This window comes from Aulostomus chinensis, chromosome 8 (assembly GCF_037954235.1).
Source record: "Aulostomus chinensis isolate RoL2024-O1b breed Wild chromosome 8, RoL_Achi_v1.0, whole genome shotgun sequence".
In the NCBI taxonomy this organism is placed as follows: Eukaryota; Metazoa; Chordata; class Actinopteri; order Syngnathiformes; family Aulostomidae; genus Aulostomus; species Aulostomus chinensis.
In genome coordinates this window covers 6,961,710-6,984,217 of record NC_141327.1, presented here as the reverse complement: position 1 = coordinate 6,984,217, position 22,508 = coordinate 6,961,710, and the positions used below count along the sequence as shown (strand labels likewise).

Here is a 22,508-nt window from a genome sequence, read left to right as displayed (position 1 = left end):
CGGGAGTCTCCATTTTCTCCCCGTGCCTGCGTGGGTTCTCTCCAGTACTCCTGCTTCCTCCTACAGTCCAAAGACATGCAATTGGGGACTAGGCTGATTGGCTAGTCTAAACTGGCTGTAGGTATGAATGTGAGTGTGAATGGTTTTTTGTCTCTATGTGTTAGCCCTGCGATGGATTGGCGACCTGTCCAGGGTGAACCCTGCCTCTCGCCCGTAGCCGCTGGGATAGGCTCCAGCCCCCCGCAACCCTTAACAGGAACAAGCGGAAGAAAATGGATGGATGGATAAAATATTCACTGACTTGTCTCTCTCCAATGATAACAATCATTTCTCTGCCAAGTAATGTCCATTATTTGCACATTAGTTGTCATGCAAATCCATCAATGGCATCATCTAGCAACTTTTAGAAGAGCCAATGGCTACATCCCTTACTGAGTAGTATGTTTTGTTTTTTTCCTGTCCATGTGTACTTTGTTGTGCCTCTTAAATCACAACTGTAATCTGTTTTATCAAGATATAAAGTACATTAACAAAACCTGCACTAGCCCTACACCAGTACAACAAAAAATATAAATTAACCAAAAGGATTTAAAACTAATAATTTTTTTTGCATAACTTTTACAATTTTCCTTTTTTTATTTTTTATTAATAGCTTTCACTTGACACATAGACCTGAGTAATTTTTCATTGTTGAGGTTCAGCTTCTTTTTTGAAGGTCACCAGCACAACCACAGATCTCCAAGGCTTCATCAACTTTCACTGTTTCATCATAGGCTGTGCCAGCCAAAAACCCTTCCAAATGAGACGTGTCAACATACGGTGACTGACAGGACCACAACGATAATTACTTAATGAGGCAAAAATAAACATAGGCTGGTTATGTATGATCGTATTGGCAAGTGTCATTCTAAATCTTGGTGTGACAGTGAATCTGCATAATTGTTGACAGTGGCTGCCAGCAAAGCATTTAGAGGGCAGTAAGCCACGCCAGAACAGAGTTGCGCTTAATAGCAAAAAACCCTTAAACACATCCAGTGAGCAGATGAACAGATTTCTTAATCAGTTGCAAAAATTCCATATCCTCTCTTTCTATGATCATCAATTTCAATAACTGAATCCACTTTTCCTGTGACGTGTGCTTACTAGTTCTTAATCTTCCTTCTTTAAACCATTCCCATGGAGGCTTTCATTTATGAAATGGAAGTTCAGCAGAAAAAACAGGCATATGATGGACACAAAAATTTCCTTGCAAAGCTCAGCATTGATCAGTTTGGATGTGAGCAAAGGGCTACAATTTAATGTCATTTCATGTCAGTTCATGTATATAAATATTTAAGTTAGGTTGACCTCATAAATCTAGGTCAGTACCTCAATAAAAGAAAATAGTCTGAACAAAAAAGCAGGGTGCTCGTTATTATCGAACAACGATGGTGACATGAGCTCCCCTGGAAACATCCATCCATCCATTTTCTTCCGCCTATTTCTGTTAAGGGTCGCGGAGGGGCTGGAGCCTATCCCAGCGGCTACGGGTGAGAGGCGGGGTACACCCTGGACAGGTTGCCAATCCATCGCAGGGCCAACACATATAGACAAGCAACCATTCACACTCACAGTCATACCTATGGTCAATTTAGAGTATTCAATCAGCCTAGTCCCCAATTGCATGTCTTTGGATGGTGGGAAGAAGCTGGAGTACCCGGAGAGAACCCACGCAGGAACAGGGAGAACATGCAAACTCCACACAGAAAGATCCAGTGCCCGAGCCGGGACTCAAACCCGGAACCTTCTTGCTGTGAGGTGACAGTGCTAACCACTGCACCATCATGCCGCCCCCTGGAAACATGGTTTGTGAAAAATTTGGGGGAGCTCCAAAATATTGATACGATAGCCAAATAAATAAAATTTTTGGCATGGTTTTTATCAAAGGTGTAAACTAAGTGAAATATAATTATATTTGTAGTTTATTATTCATGAAAAAATTGCTCACCATTCCAATAACATAGCTAAGCTTGGCTTGTCATAATGAACGGCTCTAGCACGGTAATTACTATACTAGAGCGGCTCGGAGTGTGGGGGCGCTGTCTGCAGGCACCCAGTAATGTTACCCACTCACAAGCTCATGAGTTAAAAGACTGTCACCTACACACCATTGTTACTGACATGCTGTAAAGAAAGGAACTCACTTTGGGTGATTTCTTTCGAAGAAGTCTAAACAAGCTGATGAAGAGGAAGATCCACCCATTGCTGGTGGTGAATTTTCTCTTTATGATAGGCATGTGTCTGTTCTGCTGTAGGTTACTGCAACAACCAGCAAGACCAAGTAAGAGGCGTATAAATTCAGGCATACTACCGTGTGAAATACTATTGTTAAGGTGTGCATAAGTGGTTCAAACTACACATTAAATCTCCCTTATTCTGATTCTAAAATGCACAAAAATGCAGAAAATTGCATCGGGACGCTTAAAAGGTTTCAGCAGGGGGTGGGCTGTGCTCACCTAGATATTATGATATAACTTGCATGCTGCAGAAAAGTCCTGGGTGACTGCTGGCACAGAAGAAGATGAGAAAACACAAGGAAAATCAGAGAACTGGTAACTCAAAAGGGGTGAGATTAGGCTGAAATACAAGGAAAATAATGACTACGGGCTACTTGCAGGTCTGTGGGGAGTTAACCTTCAAACTACAGTTGAACTTCCTTACTGGGAGGCAGTAGTGTTCTAAAACTTTGTCAGCCACTGAAAAACTGAAGAAAGAGTGACGTGCATTTAGAAAGAAGAAAGAAGCTGTTGTTATGTGACACATGATGTAGGACGACGAATAAATGACACTTGCACAAGCATTGACGGTTGTCTTGTTGATAATCCACCAAGAACTAATGCACCAACAACTGGATGATGGTGTGAAAGTAAGATGAGGAACAAGAGCGATACTGGACTATTGACTTGAGCTTTCTTGGCACACAAATGCAGGGTGGATACCGAAACTGAAGCCACTACGACTAATGTGAACGCACAGACAACTGTAATAAAAACAAACCTTAACACGTTAGAGAACAACTACAACATAAAAACAAACAAATAAGGCAAAACAGTATACAGCTAAAGGCAAAGCACAAGATTTGTAATAATGTGTAGTCATTCTATAACTTTGGCGCTTCCTTTTTGTGCTATATTATACTTCTTGTAATATCACTTCATCACGTTAAGCTAGAGAAAGCACTACTTGTCTTTAATGTTCCTTATCAATAAAAGTACTGGCTTAATCCCAAAACATAGGCACTGGGCTATGTTAATGTGCATGTTTAACTTGAAATCAGCCAAGGATCCTCCCTGATTATTTCCACTATCACTTTAAGATAAGATAAACCTTTGTCCCACAGTGGGGAAATTGGCTCTGTTACAGCAGCAGAAACAGAGAAGCAGCAGCAGAAAAAGTACAGAGCAATAAATAGCAGATACAATAAACTACAGTAAAAAAAAAAAACAACCTATAACACACTATCATAAACTTCAATCAACTATTTTAAAGATGCTCTTTAGAGAAAAAAAATAATTCTAGCTGTGCAAATAATATTCTGAAGTCCTGGATCCTACATTTCATTTAGTGCAACTTTCTTTGTTTTGATTATTTTTTTTAGAGCCCAAAGCCACACCTCTCAAACTCTACATCTCCAGTCAGGAATGGAGACTTTCTGTCATAATTCTAAACCCTGCAAGAGGATGGGTCAAATGCTGAGACAGACAGGTTTTTATAGCTTTTTAATAACTGGACACATGGAAAGAGAGACAGATTGATTGAGGAGAAGTAAAAGCATTGAAAGCTCAGCTACACAGCCACTGATTTCAGGAAAGAGTGCTGTTATGAGATGGTTGTAAGGGATGGAAACACATATAAGAAAAACAGGTCAACTTTTGCTCAGCACCCGTTTACTGACTTATAGTTTGAACTGTCATGTTAAAGGAGGTCATGAAGGTTTTAAGGAGCAGGTTATTATCTCCCTATGTGTGTTGCCTTGATGGCAACTACTGGGGTGTGGAAGCTTTAAACAGGAAAAATAGACACTTCCTGCTTCCCTCCTCTATTCTGTTCACACTTTCTCTCACATTAGTTTGTTGATGGCGATGTGCGTATGATCCTTTTCACAAAGATCTTATCATCGTGTATCTCATGTCAGTGTTTTGTAGTCCACTTGAGTCTCCGTTTAGATGATAACTCAGACTTCCATGTTAATGACTTTGACTCTCACTTGGACTCATAAGATGACGAGTTGTAACTGAATTAGGACCTACACACTGCACTGGTCCTACACTAGTACAACCAAAAATATAAATTATGTGTCGCTGCCACATAATTGTTTCATGCATATGTTTCATGTATATTGTATTTGTTAATTTCTTTTCTCTCTCTCCCTGACACTGTAGGCTGATTAATGATTGAGGGCACCTGTTTGGCCTTGTGGGCTGAGCCTATATATATTTATGGCTCCTTCTACCACTCTCTCTCCCTCATCTCCACAGAATATCATCCAGCCTTTTGTCTGTGTTGTTTGATTTAAGCATTTTCTGTTCAATAAATGTCATTCTTTTACATTTGATCCTGTGTTGTGCTCCTCATTGTGTTGCGGCTTTGAGCCAGTTGTAACATAGTGGGGGCTCGTTAAAAGTTTGAGTGAGTAAGTTCATTTTTTTACTCCTAGACCCATGTTTTTTTTCGCTTTGTTTGTTAGTGAGGAGGTTCATGCATGTGTTGCCACATGAGGTAGTTTTGTTTTTTTTTTCCTCAGAGCTTGCCTGATTTAGTTAGCCGTCGGGTGTTGGAGAGACCAGCACCACTTTATTATTTTTGTGCAGTGATCCTGGGGTGGCCCCTGGCGTGCCCGGGAGAGCTGACAAAGACTAGTTGAGGTCTAGTAAAATAGATTAACAGTCTTAGGTAGAGAGGAAACCAGATATGCTCTAGAGTAGGTTAGTTAGAAATGCTAATTTCTAATTTAGTGTTAGCATGTGGTGGCATGTGCTGGCCTGTGGTTTTTACACACGCTGTGTGGAGAGTGAGAGCAAGTTTTTGTTTTGTTTTTTGCTCAGTAGTTTGTGTTAAATGCTAGGCTGTAGTGTGTTCCTCTGGAACATTTGTGACCCTGGTGCTCAGTGTGAGCTGTGTTTTTGTAGTCACATGGTGGTGTAGACTGCATTTTGTGTAACCTACTTTCTTGTCAGTGGAGAAGAGTAGTGGGGTTTAGTGCTTGAGTTGTGTTGACTCGTGTAGGGGTGGGAGTATTCATACGATTTCTGTGTGGCAGGAAGTAGTTGTGGAGTAAGATACTGTTATCAACCTAGTGTGTTTTGTAAGTTGATTGCTTACTTTTTGGCTTGTGTAGCTTTTGGATTTCATGACACTTTGGTTCTGTGTGAAAGTGTTATGTAGTGTTGTGCTGGCTGGTTTGTAGTCTGTTAACTTTACTGTGTGTAGTGGCACTTGTTCTGTGTGGTAGTATTGCTTTGTGTTACTGATTTGAGGTTTTGTGGTTAATAAACTTCTCTTAGGGATAGTTTGTGGTGGTGTGGCCTCCAGTGTTTCCTTTTGTCTTAAAGTACGCTTGGCCATTTCACTATGAATTTTGACCTGGAGAGGTTTAGTGAAGCTCCTTCGACAGAGCAGCTCAATCAGTGTACTAAAACCCAGCTTATATCCATTGCAGAGCATCATCACATTGAAACTGTATCCACTTCTCTTAAGAAAGGTGAGGTGATAGCTAGAATTGTCACTGTACTTGTTGTGCAGGGAGTGCTCCAGGATGAGTCTGTAGGTGTAGACTCAGGTCAGTCTGCTGAGGCGTCTGCCAGCAAGGAAGAGGCTCTGTCGGTACAACTTCAGGATACTCAGTCTGTACGTTTGCAGAAGTTGGAGTTGTAGTTTAAGCTAAAACGGCTAGAGCTGCAGGCAAAAGATGGGGAGCTTGAGGCAAAAGAGAGAGAGGACAGGAGCAGGTTGGAAATGGAGAGGTTGTGTTTTCAACATGAAGAGAAAATGAAGGAATTGGAGCTGAGGTCAGGTAGCACGCAGTCCCAGGATGCCAGTTCCCAAGAATCTTCTTTGCCTCTGTTTGATGTTGGTAAGAACATCAGTTTAGTTCCTCCTTAGAAAGAGGTGGAAAAATACTTTTGTCACTTTGAGCCACAACCTTTGAATGACCTAAAAATGTCTGGACATTGCTGCTTCAGTGTGTTCTCACAGGTAGAGCACAGGAGGTTGCCATTTTGTGGGCCTATGCGCTTGTCCCAGAGGCCTATAGGCAGCGCTTTAGGGGGTGTCGTTAGGGTGAAAAGCAGACATTTGTTGAGTTTGCCAGAGAGAAAGAACTCTTGTTTGATAGGTGGTGCGCGTCTCAAAAAGTGGAAAAAAATTGAGCAACTTCGTGAGCTGGTGCTCCTGGAGGAGTTCAAAAATTGTGTTCTTGAGGCAGTGGCAACCTATCTGAGTGAGCAGCGGGCGCCTACATTTCGGGTTGCCGCTGTGCTTGCAGATGAATATGCCTTGGCTCATAGAGCAAACTTTAATGACAAACCTCGTGAAACTAGGAGCCATGTTTCTCCTCTTCCATCTCACTTTAGAGCTGGTAGCAATGGTCCTGGTTCTCCATTTGCTGTTTCAAAACCTGCTAATCCCAGCCCTATAAACTCTGAGAGGGTCTGTTTTTTTGTAAAAAAAAACCTGGTCATGTTATAGCTGATTGTTACACTCTCAGTAAAAAGCAGAAAACTGCAAAGCCAGTGGCGTTACTGTCTTCGGTGTCACGTCTGCCCTGTGGGGAAGACGGTTTAAAGCAGTGCACTGATAGGCCTTGTGTGGTGAAATGTCCCACTGAGGACAGTTCTGACCGTTTTGCACTTTTCCATATGGAGGGTTTGGTAGCTACCTCTGAGTCAGACCAGCTCGTCCCAGTTTGTGTTTTGCAAGATACAGCAGCCGCTCAGTCTTTGTTGGTGGATGGAGTTTTGTCCCTCTCTGAGGAGACCTCTTCAGGTGAAAGTGCTTTAGTGCGGGGCTGTGGAATGACGTGGCTTGAGTCTCCATTGCACATTGTGTATTTGGTGTCTGGTTTGGTTACAGGCCCTGTGGCAGTGGCTATTCGCCCCGAGCTTCCTGTAGAGGGAGTCGATATTATCCTAGGTAATGATGGCTGGTGGGGAGGTGTTTCCTACTCCCATTGTGGTGAATAACCCAGTTGACTCTCCATCTGTTACCCAGAGTGATCAGTTATCCCAGATGTCAGTAGTATTTCCTGCCTGTGTTGTAACTTGTGCTCAGTCAAGTAGGGTGGATGATGTGGTTGACCTTTCAGAAATGTTTGAAGCTCCACAGGAAGAAGCTGTGGAGCCTGTGTCTGCTGGTCCCTCTACACCCTCTGAGTTAAGTGTAACTAAGCAGGATACAGAGTCTGCTGTTGCAGAGATTGTTACGTTGTCTAGTCCTGTCACCTTGTCTGCTAATGGTAATGCAAATGAGATTTCATTAACTGTTGGCAGGGAGCAGCTAATGGGAGCTCAGAAAGCTGATTCTTCCTTGGCTAAGTGTATCGCAGAAGTGGTACCTAAAGATGAGGTTGATGCATCTCAAGTGGCTTATTACTGGGAGAATGGCATCCTCATGCGTAGGTGGGCTCCCTCAGCTGAGGAGGACAGTGGGTGTCAGACTGTACATCAGGTTGTTGTCCCTGTTGGCTACCATAAGCACATCTTGAGTTTGGCGCATGATAATGTGTTTTCTAGTCATCTCAGGATAAGTAAAACTTATTATCGCATATTGAAGCATTTCTTCTGGCCTGGCTTGAGAGGTGATGTTGCAAAGTATTGCCGCTCATGTCATGCATGTCAGCTAGTTGGGAAGCCAAACAAAGTGATCCCACAGGCTCCACTTCACCCTATACCTATTATGGGAGAGCCATTTGAGAGGCTCATTATTGATTGTGTTGGTCCATTGCCCAAGTCAAAATCTGGCCACCAGTTTCTCCTGACTTTGATGTGTGCTGCAATTCCCTGAGGCAATTCCACTGCATTCTCTCAAAGCCAAGGTAGTAGTGAAAGAGTTAATGAAATTCTGTACCACCTTTGGTTTGCCAAAAGTCATTCAAACAAACCAGGGAACCAATTTTATGTCTAAGGTGTTTGCTCAGGTGTTGGAGGTGTTGGTTGTGAAGCATCAAGTCTCTAGTGCCTATCATCCAGAAAGCCAGGGGGCTCTAGAGCGCTTCCACCAAACCCTTAAGACTATGTTGCGTGCCTATTGTCTTGAAAGTGGTAAGGAATGGGATGAGGGTATACCATTCCTGCTTTTTGCTGTTCGAGAAACTGTTCAGGAGTCATTAGGCTTTAGCCCTGCAGAACTTGTATTTGGCCATACAGTTCATGGACGATTGAAATTGTTGCGTGAGCAGCTAGTTGGAGATTCTTCCCCTTGTCAAAATGTGCTGGACTATGTCAGTTCTTTCAGAGAGTGTCTTCACCACGCCTGTGAGATGGCGAAGGAGGCCTTGTCTAGTTCACAATCTAAAATGAAGGCTACTTAGATAAGAGTGCAGTTGAACGTAGATTTAAACCTGGAGACTGTGTTGATTTTCCTCCCTATCCCTGGTTCAGTTCTTCAGGTTAGGTTCACGGGCCCATATGTGATTGAAAAGAAACTTTGTGAAACAGAATATGTCGTGCGTGCCCCTGATAGGAGACGCACAACTCGTGTATGCCATGTGAACATGTTGAAGCCCTATGTTGACAGAACTAGTGAACCAGCTCCTTCTCCCCCAGCTAAGGTGTTACCTGTAGCTCAAACAGCAGTGTAGCTCTAACAGCAGCTCGGTTGCAGAATTCTCAAGTGCTGTGTGAGTTGGAGAATAGTGTGTCACACCTTTCTGGGACAGCTAAGAGTCACATAGTTGAGTTGATTGAAAGTCATCATGCATTTTTTTCTGATGTACCGACCCAAACCACCGTTTTAACAGCATGACATTGATGTTGGTGACTGTCTTCCTATCAAGCAGCACACCTATCGTGTGAACCCCCCTAAAAGAGCTCAAATGCAGAAAGAGGTTGAGTACTTACAAGAGCATGGCTTAGCTGTTCCTAGTTCTAGTGCGTGGAGTTCCCCATGTTTGTTGGTCCCAAAGTCAGATGGAACACCATGCTTTTGTACTGATTTCAGGAAAGTCAATGCTGCTACTAAGCCAGATTCCTTCCCTCTTCCTCGTGTGGAGGATTGTATAGACAGAGTTGGGGCTGCTCACTATGTCACAAACCTATACCTGTTACAGGGTTACTAGCAAGTACCCTTAACATCGTGTGCTTCTGAAATCTCTGTATTTGTGACTCCAGATAGCTTTCTGCAGTATACTGTCATGTAGGGCTGCAATCAACCAAAGAAATTCTTGGTCGACTGAAGCTCTCAAATTATGACTAAAAAACTAAACTAATTTTATATATGAAACATATCCTGTGTCAACTATCAGCAAAAAACTTGTTGAGGAGTATTTAGACAATTGTTTTTGTCATGTTATAATAATTGACCGACATTATCATTTGTCCTGCGCACAGAGCGAGACTGAACGGAGGAGCTCAGCATCGCGGCTGAGACACAAATAGACTTTTAACTTAAAACTTTACTCTTGATTTCAGAGGGAATAATCAAGAAGGAGGACATCTATATTTTCAAAACTCTGACACTTGCAGCAAAAAAAGACAATCACAAAGAACTGGTTGAAATGTGACCCTCCTGATGTGGGTCAGTGGCTGGACATCGCAGAAGGAATATACTCAATGGAAAAATTGACCTACAGAATAAGGACAAAAACAGAGATTTGTGAACAACGCTGGGAAAAATGGACTGCATACAGAAAAAAGAATAGGCTGAATTTACAATAGAACTCAGGGAGAAAATAAAAAATTTAAGTTTGTAATGGCAGATTAGTGCTACCCCCTGTTTATGTTATGTTTGTTTAATTTCATGTTTGTATCAAGAACTTTTATTCATTTTATTATTTTTTTTCTTTTTTCACTCTGTTTGTAATGTTTTTGTGAGAAAAATAAAGTTAAAAAAACAACAACTTTACTCTTAAACACAAAAGGCAAGTCCACGGTAAGAATTTTTACAATTAAAACAAAACAATTATTACACTAAAACATTGAAATATCAATTCTGATCTGTTCATATACTCAAAACTGACGGGGCAACCTAAGGTGGACAAGTTAGCTTACCGTTTCTAGGTGATACGTCATCGTGTTTGTTGTGGAGCTGTGATATACAAACTGTTGTTTGCAAACTTTGCATTCGACTCTTTTTCCATTATCTATTTTCATGAAATGCTGCCAAGCTGCACGTCTTTGACATGGTGGACGAGGACTGACTTTATATGAAACCGTCAAAATTAAATATACATTCATCAAACCACCAGACATTAGCCTTCTAGTACTCTTCAGTCTGTCTGTCTCTAGCGGGTCGGGCTTATCCAAAATAGTAAAACAAGGGGGTGCTCAAAGATAGATTGTTATCTGTGAAACAGGGGTGGTTTCGGTACTTTCCTCCTGATGAAATTAACGTGGCAAAAAATCGACCAATCAGAATTTTGGTCGAGCCAGAACGTTTCGACTAATAGATCGACCAGTCGACTGGGAGCTTACAGCCCTACTGTCATGGCATTTGGCATGCATAATGCTCCTGCCACCTTTCAGCGCCTTATGCAGCAGGTGTTGTCTGGTGTGGCAAACTGCGAGGCATACCTTGATGACGTCGTAGTCTACTCTGCAGACTGGCAGTCTCATGTAGAAACTTTGTCTGTTGTGTTCCAGTGTTTGCAAAAGGCTTCACTCACTTTGAATCTTGCCAAAAAGAGTTTGCCAAGGCCACCATCACCTATCTCGGCAAGAAGGTTGGTCAGGGTCAAGTGTGACCAGTTGATGCAAAAATCGCTGCTATTGCTGAGTTTCCAGTTCCCACTACAAAGCGAGAGCTGCATCGTTTTGTTGGTTTAGCTCGTTATCATAGAGGTTTTTGCCATAACTTTGCTTCAAACATGTCTCCCTTGACTGACCTCCTTAGTCCCACCAAGTTGATTTGGGATGCTAAGTGTGACCTAGCTTTTCAGACAACCAAAGCTATCCTCAGTTCTTCCCCGGTGTTGTTGGCTCCCAACTTTGCAGTGCCCTTGAAGTTGGAGGTCGACGCAAGCGGTGCTGGTGCTGTACTGTTGCAGGAAGATTCTTCTGGTATTGATCACCCGGTTTGCTATTTCTCCAAGAAATTCTCTGCAGCTCAACTTAAGTACAGCATCACTGAAAAAGAGTCCTTAGCTATGCTTTGGGCCCTCCAGCATTTCGAGGCATATGTTGGCCCAGCCCCACAACCAGTGTTGGTCTTTACTGATCACAACCCTCTTGTTTTTTTACATCGCATGAATAACAGCAACCAACGGCTCATGCGCTGGGCTCTGACAGCCCAGAATTTTAACATTGAAATTTGGCACAAGAAGGGACGGGATAATGTTGTGGCCGATGCCCTCTCCCATGTACCTTAGGATTGGACAGCGCATGTACGGCTGCCATTTTTAAGGGCAGGGGTGTTATGTGTCACTGCCACATCAGTGTTTCATGTATATTGTATTTGCTAATTAATTTTCTCTCTTTCCCTGACACTGCAGGCTGATTAGTGATTGAGGGCACCTTTTTGGCCACTCTCTCTCTCTCTCCCTCATATCCACAGAACATCATCCAGCCTTTTATTTGTGTTGTTTAAGTATTTTCTGTTCAATAAATGTCATTCTTTTGCATTTAGTCCTGTGTTGTGCTCCTCATTGTGTTGCGACTTTGAGCCAGTCGTAACAGGTGTCATAAATTAATGAATAAACGAATTAATGACTGATTATGGAATATGATTTTGTAGATTTTTCATAAGCATGTATAATAAAAAAGAATGCCAGCAATTGCAGATAGGAATATTACAGTAGTTGTCATAGAACAGTCCTTATCGAGTAGCTTGCACAGCATTTGGGAACAGCAATGATAAAAACGTGGTAAAACAATCCTGATTTTTGAAATCACTTATTTTTGGATAAATTGCAGTCTTCTTTCTCAATTTATTGTTGGCCAATGGCATTAAAATTCTTTATCTGATCGATCATCATTATAGTGACACAAAGGATACATGAATGTGCAATGGTTATGAAAGATGCTATCTTGGTCACCAGAGTGGAGCACTGGCAGTAATTGTGGAACTTGAACTAAACTCAGTCTCAATGACTGTACTCAGACTCAAATTTAGGATGATGAATCAATTCAGAGTCTTCAAGGTGACTTTGACTTGGACTTGTAAGACTGGGGACTCTTGACTGACTCTGACTGAAGAAATGGTGACTTGACCACAACGCTGTCTCATGTTTAACTCGAATATGACCTGATTTATATAATGTGGTCACAACTCGCTGTAAAGTTACCCTATATATATATAGAGAGAGAGAGAGAGAGAGAGAGAGAGAGAGAGCGAGAGAGAGAGAGAGATCTATTGCACACACTCATTTCCATGAAGGGTTAGGGTTTGCGTTAGCCGTGACCACGTCACGTAAATCAGGCCATATTCCTGATGGCATCACATTGTTAATTAATCTATCAGAAGGTGATGCCATCACAAAAGGCCGTGAGACTCTGTTGAGTTAAACATGAGACTGCGTTGTTGTCAAGTGTGAGTGAATGCATCGTGCACACACTCCCCTCCCAGCCTTCTAACACACTAACCCTAAACAAATAAACACATACAATATTTCAATTCTTCAATTCTTTTAATGAGCATATTTACCCGATTGGCCTGTTCTCTACATGTATTACAGGCAGTAGAGACAAGTACACTATATTGCCAAAAGTATTCGCTCTTCGTCTTGACTCACATATGAGCTTTCGTGACATCCCATTCCTAATCAATATGACATGGGTCCACCCTTTGCAGCTAGAACAGCTTCAACTCTTCTGGGAAGGCTGTCCACAAGGTTTAGGAGTGTGTTTGTGGGGATTTTTGACCATTCGTCCAGAAGCGCATTTGTGAGGTCACACACTGATGTTGGCCAACTAGGCCTGGCCCTCAGTCTCCGCTCTAATTCATCCCAAAGGTGTTCTATCGGGTTGAGGTCAGGACTCTGTGCAGGCCAGTCAAGTTCATCCACACCAGACTCTGCCATCCATGTCTTTATGGACCTTGCTTTGTGCACTGGTGCACAGTCATGTTGGAAGAGGAAGGGGCCAGCTCCAAGCTGTTCCCACAAAGTTGGGAGCATGGAATAGTCCAAAATGTCTTGGTATGCTGAAGCATTCAGAGTTCCTTTCACTGGAACTAAGGGGCCAAGCCCAGCTCCTGAAATACAACCCCACACCATAATCCCCCCTCCAGCAAACTTTGCACCGTTCTCCTGGCAACCGCCAAACCCAGACTCTTCCATCAGATTGCCAGATGGAGAGGCGTGATTCGTCACTCCAGAGAACGTGCCTCCACTGCTCTAGAGTCCAGTGGCGGCGTGCTTTACACCACTGCATCCAACGCTTTGCATTGCACTTGATGTATGGCTTGGATGCAGCAGCTCGACCATGGAAACCCATTCCATGAAGCTCTCTGAGCACTGTTGTTGAGCTAATCTGAAGGCCACATGACCATTCGTCCAGAAGCGCATTTGTGAGGTCACACACTGATGTTGGCCGACTAGGCCTGGCCCTCTGAAGTTTGGAGGTCTGCAGTGATTGACTGCAGAAAGTTGGCGACCTCTTCGCGTTATGCGTTTCGGCATCCGCTGACCCCGCTCCGTCAGTTTAGGTGGCCTACCACTTCGTGGCTGAGTTGCTGTCGTTCCCAAACACTTCCATTTCCTCATAATACAGCTGACAGTTGACTGTGGAATATTTAAGAGCGAGGAAATGTCACGACTGGATTTGTTGCACAGGTGGCATCCTATCACAGTTCCACGCTGGAATTCACTGAGCTCCTGAGAGCGACCCATCCTTTCACAAACGTTTGTAAAGACAGTCTGCATGCCTTGGTGCTTCATTTTATACACCTGTGGCAGCTCCAAACTGTTCCCACAAAGTTGGGAGCATGGAATAGTCCAAAATGTCTTGGCAGTCTGCATGCCTTGGTGCTTCATTTTATACACCTGCGGCCATGGAAGTGATTGGAACACTTGATTCTGATCATTTGGATGGGTGAGCAAATACTTCTGGCAATATAGTGTATGTTGCTTAGAACTGTCAGAGATGAAACATGTTTATTTGTTGCTGTGGATCATGTTGACCAGCAAAACCACTGAGTCAATGACATCTTAAATACTAAACTAATTAATTACTGTCTTGTTTTGGATGATGTCTGGTGACTAAAAGGAGAGAGAGAGAGAGAGAGAGAGAGAGAGCTGATGTGATCGTGTTTTGACGTGCTGTGACATTTGTTAAACATACTTACACATCAGTCATACAGTTACAAAACTGTACAGTCTTGGAGTGTTGTTTTCAACAACCATAAAATAAATATTAATAACATCAAGTTTTTGCACCAAAAATTTTCAATTAAGTCCTGATGGCTCCTGAATCTGAAGATAAGCCTTGTAATCCTGGTCACATTTAACAACAGTAATAGAGTATAATAAATAATACCGTTAGCATTCTACAAAAACAAAATGATGAAACAAGAAATCCAAACTGATCACTTTAAGGCTAAAGAAAAAATGTCCTCTCCTTAAAGAGCAAAAATCAGTCAAAAAATACTCACTGGATCGGTGAAAGAAAGCGGAAGAGTACTGCTCCCATGTTGCATTGCATCTGTGTTTATCTATGCTCGGAGCTCTGCTGTTTGAATGCAGTAGAGGACGATGTGCAAGCCGAGCCATGGCTTAAATAACATGGTTGACATAGTGTATTCCTTTTGGTCATTACCAGCAGGCTTGGATCCCCCTCCTGTATTTTTCTGATTGAAAAAAACTGCCATATATATTTTTGGCCTTTGCTCCATGACATATCCCGCTTATGTGTTCGTTACCGTGTGTTAGTTTATAGAGTGTGATAGTTGGGAGTGGTTTGAGACATAGCGTCCAGGTGTTGAAAAAAAAAGAGCCCTGATCATGCATGTCAATTAAACATTGTCCCTGTTGAGCTATCCAATTATGCTCCCTGTCTCTAACCACTGCACTGTGTCTACAGCCTAAAAACCTCCTTAAAAATTAAAACAATACAAACATAAATAAGGCCTCCTCAAAGCCAGACATGCCTGGAACTTCTCCCTCAGGAGGCACCAGTTGAGGTGGTTTCCAAAAGATTACCACTGAACCACCTCAACTGGCTGTTTTTGACACAAAGGAGCAGGAGTCTTCAAGACCTTATCCTTAAGGGAGACACAAGCCAACCTCCTGAGAAACTTATTTCGGCTGATGGTATTTCCAATCTTGTTCTTTCAGTCATGACCCATATTTCACGACCATAGGTGAGAGTCATGAAGACTTAGCAGCGCTTTCCCCTCTGGCTCCCCTCTCTTTTCACAATGGAATGGTGGAGCGAGTGCAAAATTGCTCCAGCTGCCTCGATTATATTCCTTAGTGACAAAAGGAAATGTGTGTACTCTCTAATGTATAAATAGCTATCAAAGCAACATGGATGGACTCTGAGATCTGGTACCAGTTAAGAACCAAAGGTACAGTTAAATTTCAAAATGAAACAATGATAGGTAGTGCTTGGTGAATCAATATCAAGATTATTTCAAAGTTTTACCCCAATTACAACTAATGAACACATATTTAAAACACTTTTTAAATCATCCATATGATTCAGAGGTGATTTAGAAAAAATATGTAATTGTTATTATTTTTGATAGACATTACAATTGAGAGATGACATTGAGAGAAATAAGAGCTTTGGTTTGAAGGTTAAAGGGCGGTATCTGCAGACCCTCAGAAACCCTAACTCGCATAGTGGTGATGTTGTAAACTTTTACATGACTATGCTGGTGGGCGGCATGATGGTGCAGTGGTTAGCACTGCCGCCTCACCTGGAAGGTTCCGGGTTCAAGCCCCGGTTCGGGCACGGGGTCATTCTGTGTGGAATCTGCATGTTCTCCCTGTGCCTGTGTGGATTCTCTCCAGTACTCCAGGTTCCTCCCACAGTCCAAAGACATGCAAATGGGGACTAGGCTGATTGATACTCTAAATTTACTGTAGGTATGACTGCGAGTGTGAATGGTTGTCTGTCTATATGTGTTGACCCTGGGATGAACTGGCAACCTGTCCAGGGTGAACCCCCCCTCTTGCCCTAAGGCTACTGGGATAGGCTCCAGCCCACGACCCTTAACAGGATAAGCGGTAGAAAATAGATGGATGGATGGATGGACTCTGCTGGTGGACACAGCAAAGACACCAGCTTGAAATCTGTCTACGTTTTTTACAGGTTTTTCCTCCTAAAGCTGCGCAAGAATGGATATGGTACACTGCTGGACAAAGAAGAATTGAGTTGTGAGCACACTGGCATCTATCAGTAGTAGATCTACGGAAAAACTCAAGTCAATTCAACAGGAGGAGAGATGAGTGCCCAAACTTGTTTTTTGAGTAAAGGATAACAACACTGATTGGCTATTGCGACACAGTGTCACCTGAAGTGTTCTAAAATAATTTGTATTTGTTTAATTTTGCAGAGCCCTCAACGGTTAGTTAAAAAAAATACATTTACCCTCTATGTTAGTCCCCTAGAATTTGGCGCTTTGCCATAAATTATAAAATAAACTCAACCAAAATAAAAACTAAAGATTGATTCATTTGAGATTGTGATACTGCCATGAAATGATTAATGTGATATTTTTGCCACATTGTCCAGCCATTCTCCACAGCAACAAATTATTTAAGTCAAGGAGGAAAAGTCAGATTCAGAGGACGCTTTTATGTTGAAAATGGTCAAAAAGCAATGTTTCTGACCGGAATGACTGCAGGAATTTATATGGCTTAGAATGTAAGTCATGTAAATTCTCTAAATTATTTAAGCCTTAGATAATGACAAAAAAAGATTCACTGCTGTCTTCACCCAGTATACTGTAACATAATGTATGATGAGTATGTGTTCTTGGGCGCCATCTGGTTGATGCAGAAATATAAGACAGCCAATTGGACCCATTATTCTCCTCTGTTACGCAAAATCCAAGCATTACGTGGTTTAATGTGCATCTCACTGAACTGACACGGTACCTGATGTGTGAAGGCTTCCTTATTGCTGCTTGCAGCTTCGTAGTTTTATTTATTATTATTTATGTTAAAATTTTATTAGGTAGACATCCCCTGTCTGCTTCCTGTACATTGTACACTGTGTTTGGAGTAAAATAAATCAGTTGAATTGATGCTGAATATCTGTGTCAGTCTACTTTTTTGTGCATAAAATCTATCAGAAACTGGTAAGTGAATCACTTATGAACCAAGCTTTTCAATGTTTTCAATTTCCAACCCTGAAGTTATTTGGTTAAGTTATAATGTGATCTACCATTAGTGTAACCATGGAACCAGTATGTTGCGTTGGTATATTCACAGCTTCTCTCTGGGTCATATTTGAAAAAAAAATCCCTCGGCAAAATCATTATCTGGGTTTTTCCTTTCTTAGTACATCCCAGAGGGCAAGGGAGCAACCATTAACAGCTTGCTGCTTGCGCTGATATTAAGTTCAGACGAAGAGGGACTTTTAAGGAAAATAGAATCAAATCAATGTTTAATCACCCCATGCGGCAGTTTCATTTACAGGCAGTATTCAAAAGGAGTAGCACACGGGAGAGTAATAAAGATTCATGTTGTTGAATAAACAATAGACCATCCACACTAAAACAAGAATGTCAATTTTTAATAAAGGTGACAAGTTAAGTTTCAGCTTGAATAAAAAAGCAATTAATTCAATGAAACTTTGTATACTTATTAATTCTCCCTCAATTAAAAAAGCTTCTTGAAGAAGATAAAACCTGTGTATCACATTAGACATGTTACTGCAGTGGTCTTCTCAAACGCTTTTCCTTCTACAGATCCAATCTACAGAGTAAACCCAAAATCTGTTTGGCCTGTAACCTTTGATGAAAAAACAACAAAAAAAAACATGAAATTAAGCTAAAGAACAGTAAGAATGACAACACTCGCAAGAACTATGACAGTGACAGATTAAATATTGATTCGCAGGTTCCCTGACCTTCTAGGTGACTTGGTCACGTTTAAAATCAATCCTATTAAAGCAGGAGATTCACAAATGTCTGTGTAAAATCAGTACACATCCAGAATCACAGGCACAGAGAGACAGTGAAGAGCTGGATCAGATCAGCTTAGGTATTAAAGATATAAATTTAAATACTTCTGTGGACAAACTGCAATATGCACGGTACGCAAAAGCAAAAGTACAGCCAAGCATCAAGATTAAATATTATTTTACAAGCTACTAACACAAAACTGACTTACAGTATTATTACCTGAAAAAGTGAATATGCAAGTAAATATCTATAGATATGGACCAACCAACCATCATTTTTACCACCTGACAAAATGATATCCAATATTTAGTATTTTGAGCTCTTCTTAGAGTTCCACCTACTCCTGACAACAATATCTGGCTCATTTGCCACTAAAATGTTTCATAATGACCACCTAGTTGCCAAATGTTTCACTGGGTAGAAGGCCAACTGTGGAATTATTGGAGCGACAGGGGATAATGGGAGTGTCGAAGGTGTCAAATCAATTAAGTTCTGACCACTAAAACCAAACCAAACAGCTAAAATTCGAATCAGAATCATAGCATAAAAACGACAATAAATGTGTTATTCAACTATGGAATTAATAAAATGACATACCATTATTTACCATCCTCCCCAGTGCCAGACAAGAAGAGCTGAAAAAAACGAGAACTTGAACCCTATCTATATAACGACTTTGACAGAGGTATGCTAACACTTACAGTCACACCCAAAACCATTAATCGTGCAACACTAACTCCTGTTCCAGTCAGCCAATCTCTGTGGGCCTCAGCTCCTGAATGCACCAAAGAGAAAAGAAGTACAGTAATTTTCTTGTCTGGCTCTGGCAAGGATGGGTAATATGCATATTTCCTCAAAATTTTATGTGATACAGTGTCTAGGGTTATAGACTTATTGTGACATTTTTTCCTTACACTGTTGACTGATTTCAAAGTTCATAAATTTTCAAATACTGTCTCTGAGTTCTGTTGTTTTGGTACACAGTGCTCTTGAGCACTTACCTACGCTAAGACACAGTCTTTTACAATAAGCAGAACTCAGATGTTCACGCACTCCAGAAAGACAGATACATTACATGTGTTTCCTTACATATCATGTGAGATACTGTAAGTTTGTCCCTTCAAAAATTATTACCAGTTACTATTAAATGTAATGACAGGACAATGGTTAAAACTTTCCCCCTGCGTACAGCTGCGTAATTCCCCCAATAAAAGCCAATTAATCCTGGTCCCACGGCAAGGGATGAGGTGTTGCCTTTCAGTTTTTTCCTTGAGTGTACTTGATAGCTGCAGCAGTGAAAGCAGCATGTACGACAGTGATGGAGTTTCTGATGTAATTTTAGCTGCGGCCTGTTTAACAACCACAGTGCAGACTGAACAATGTTAGAGCGTTGCTGCTTTAAGTCATACAGGGTAAAAATTGTGGCTGGGATGGCAAGAAATTGTGGAGGTTAAGACACCAAGCTTTCATTCCTCCATGCATATTGTTGATAGCCTAGCTCTAGTCGCCTGTCACGTGTACGTGCAGGACTGGCAGAGCTGAACACCAACAACATATTACCATGTTCACCCTGGTTATGCTTTCATCAATGCTTATTAGAGCCGAGCTGATAAATACCTGTATCTACTGCAGGGTCATTTGACTGAATGCTGATTAAAGCTGTTCCTATAACTAAAAGGTCAAGATGTAAGCATTAGTATTTTTTTGGCCAGTGGGAATGGGGCTTTAGGTTTAGGGAAATTAGGGTTAGGGTTTTATATAATAGGGTTTATTTTTTCCAATCCCATATCAAAATCCCCCACCATCCATTCAGACCTCTTCTGCAGTAACTGCATCTGGATCAATTAACACTTAATCTTGAATTAATCACAATCAAGTAACGATAATAGTGCAGAAATAACTACATAATGATGCCAATTTGTGAATTTGAGAATGAAAACATTTAAAATGCTTGCTTTTGGAATGGACCAATTGTATTAAGCTCGATAAATTGTCCACTTCCATCTTCTTCTCACTACTTCTACTTTCCTACTGCCTCCAAAGCACATTTTTTAATGTCTTCTTCTTTCCTAAATGTTTGCTATTATTCATTATTTTCTCTCTCCCTCATCACCTCTCATCCTCTTGTCCTGCTTCTTATCTTCCTCCACAGGATTTCTTCTGGCCTTTCCTGCTCTCGTTCTCACTTTTCATCCCTGAGAAAAAAGTGGACGGCTGCATGGTTCACAAGCAGTCACAATATCTAAACTGCAGAGGGTAAAATATTTGCTCAAGACAAAGGTGGGTCAACACAAAATGAAGAATTGTGGAGCTGCAGATATATCAGCCTTCAAATTGTACTCAACAGACTTAAGATCTGATTTTTAAGATGGCGTCTGAAGTCATGTAAAAGAACAATATTAGTCTAGATTGGGTAAATACCTGACTGTCTATGGGATCAAATGACATACATAGGTATTCAGAAACAAAATTTTGTACACACTGACAATTGGAGGTGCATTCATATAAGCTTATTGTGCTTCTGTAGATATTCTACCAGATCATAAAGAATGCTCTGCTCGTCCACCTTTCTTTGAAAAATTATTCAGAGTAAATCCTTGTTTAATTTAGTCTCCCAATCAGCCAACAACAACCTGTTGAGACATCTCTCTATCACCCTCACCTGCATCTTGTTATCCATTCTTCTCTATACATAAAGGGGATGGGAATCTCTGGGGCAAGTCCTTCCTTTATTCAAGAATACTTTTCTGCGTTTCACTAGAGAAGATGTTTTACAGAAGGTTTCATCAAGCAAAAGTAACATAATATTCATCCATCTAGAGATATCACCAGTAAAAATGGATTCAAACATATTACAGAGGTTTTAACTCCTCTGAGGGTCGTCTTTATCCCACTAGTCACGCATTTGACTGTAGATAACACCAAAGGAATGTAAGGTCCCACCGGGCTTCGTGCATCATCGCCAGTGAGCCTTCCTTATTCCGGGACAGATGCTGTCGGTCTAGTAAAGAGGGCTCACATAACTGACCCCGCTGCCTCGGTCACACGCACTCCAGGCGTGAGTGCTCAATAATGCTGCATGATGATGACGATGTTAATCTCATCACACAACTGTGACACAGAAGCTCAGAACACCAAGATCAGTCACTTCGAGATGTGCAGTAAAGTATATCTAATAAAAGCAAAGAGCTCCATCTGTAGCTCACCTTGGCAGCAGAATGTCGCCCACAGGTAAACTCCAATCAGTAGGGATCCGGTAGTCTTCCGAGGCTCCATGGCAGCGGCGGTAGGACTCCGTCTTTAGCCCGCTTCAGATATCAAACTTGGAGTGAGTATGGCAGCGTCAGACTGCTGATGTGTCCCTCCCTCTCTTTCCTCCGTCTCTGTTAAGCGAATGCTGAAGGGGACACACGCCTCTGTCCCTCTGTGTTTGAGTCGACTGTCACCGCACCAATCACTCTGAATTCCGCTCTCTGCCTCGCTATCTTATATCAAACGTCCCCGGCTCGTCCTGGTGCGTGTTTCCTCCAGTTGGCGGTCACGACAGCCACCTGTCTGCTGCCGTCACCCTCACAATTGTGTCCTCCGGAGACGATGAATGGGCGTGCGTAAACCCTGGGACACTTTCCCTGGAAAAGTATTTATCGTTTTTTTTGTTTGATTTATCTAAACTTATAACCCACAACGCAAAAACACGTCATTAGTACTGCGTGGAGATCAATTTCCTCTGCGGGCGAAGACTTGGAAATGCATAAAAATTGCTGTATGGTGGAATGAGCAGGCTAAGGAGACCCAGAACTTCGGTTTTATAAGCCCACAAACTTAAGAACTTAGACTTTTAAGGTGCAAGAGACAACAATTTTAGAAACGAACACAGACAGCAGAACTTTTATAAGGGTGAAGAGGATATTTACTGTGTGTGTGTGTGTGTGTGTGTGTGTGTATATATATATATATATATATATATATATATATATATATATATATATATAGTAAATTACCTTTCTAAAAGTTCTGCTGTCAGTGTATGTCAGTGTTTGTTTTCTAAAATTGTCCATTCCAGCTAATTGGCTGGCAAACCTTTCAGATCCTTGAGCCAAGAGCAAAGACAAGTTAATAGCTCATCTTTTCTATGTTGTCGCCAACCACAGGAGCTCAGGATTTGCCAGGTGTTGGCTTAACCAGCGAAATGGCTGAGAAACGTAAGGGTTCATTCAGTAATCCATCTCAAATGACGTTGGACA

General features: G+C 41.6%; 1 protein-coding gene across 1 annotated transcript in view; it reads right to left on the bottom strand.

Annotated features, from left to right (window-relative positions):
* LOC147256952 (neuronal acetylcholine receptor subunit alpha-7-like) overlaps positions 1-21,729 on the bottom strand; it is a 76,077-nt gene extending 54,348 nt beyond the window's left edge. The window contains exon 1 of the mRNA XM_086210659.1: positions 21,471-21,729. Coding sequence (XP_086066785.1) covers positions 21,471-21,540 — 70 coding nt within the window. The 5' untranslated portion in view covers positions 21,541-21,729. The remainder of the gene's footprint in view (positions 1-21,470) is intronic.
* Between the last annotated feature and the right edge of the window lie 779 nt (positions 21,730-22,508).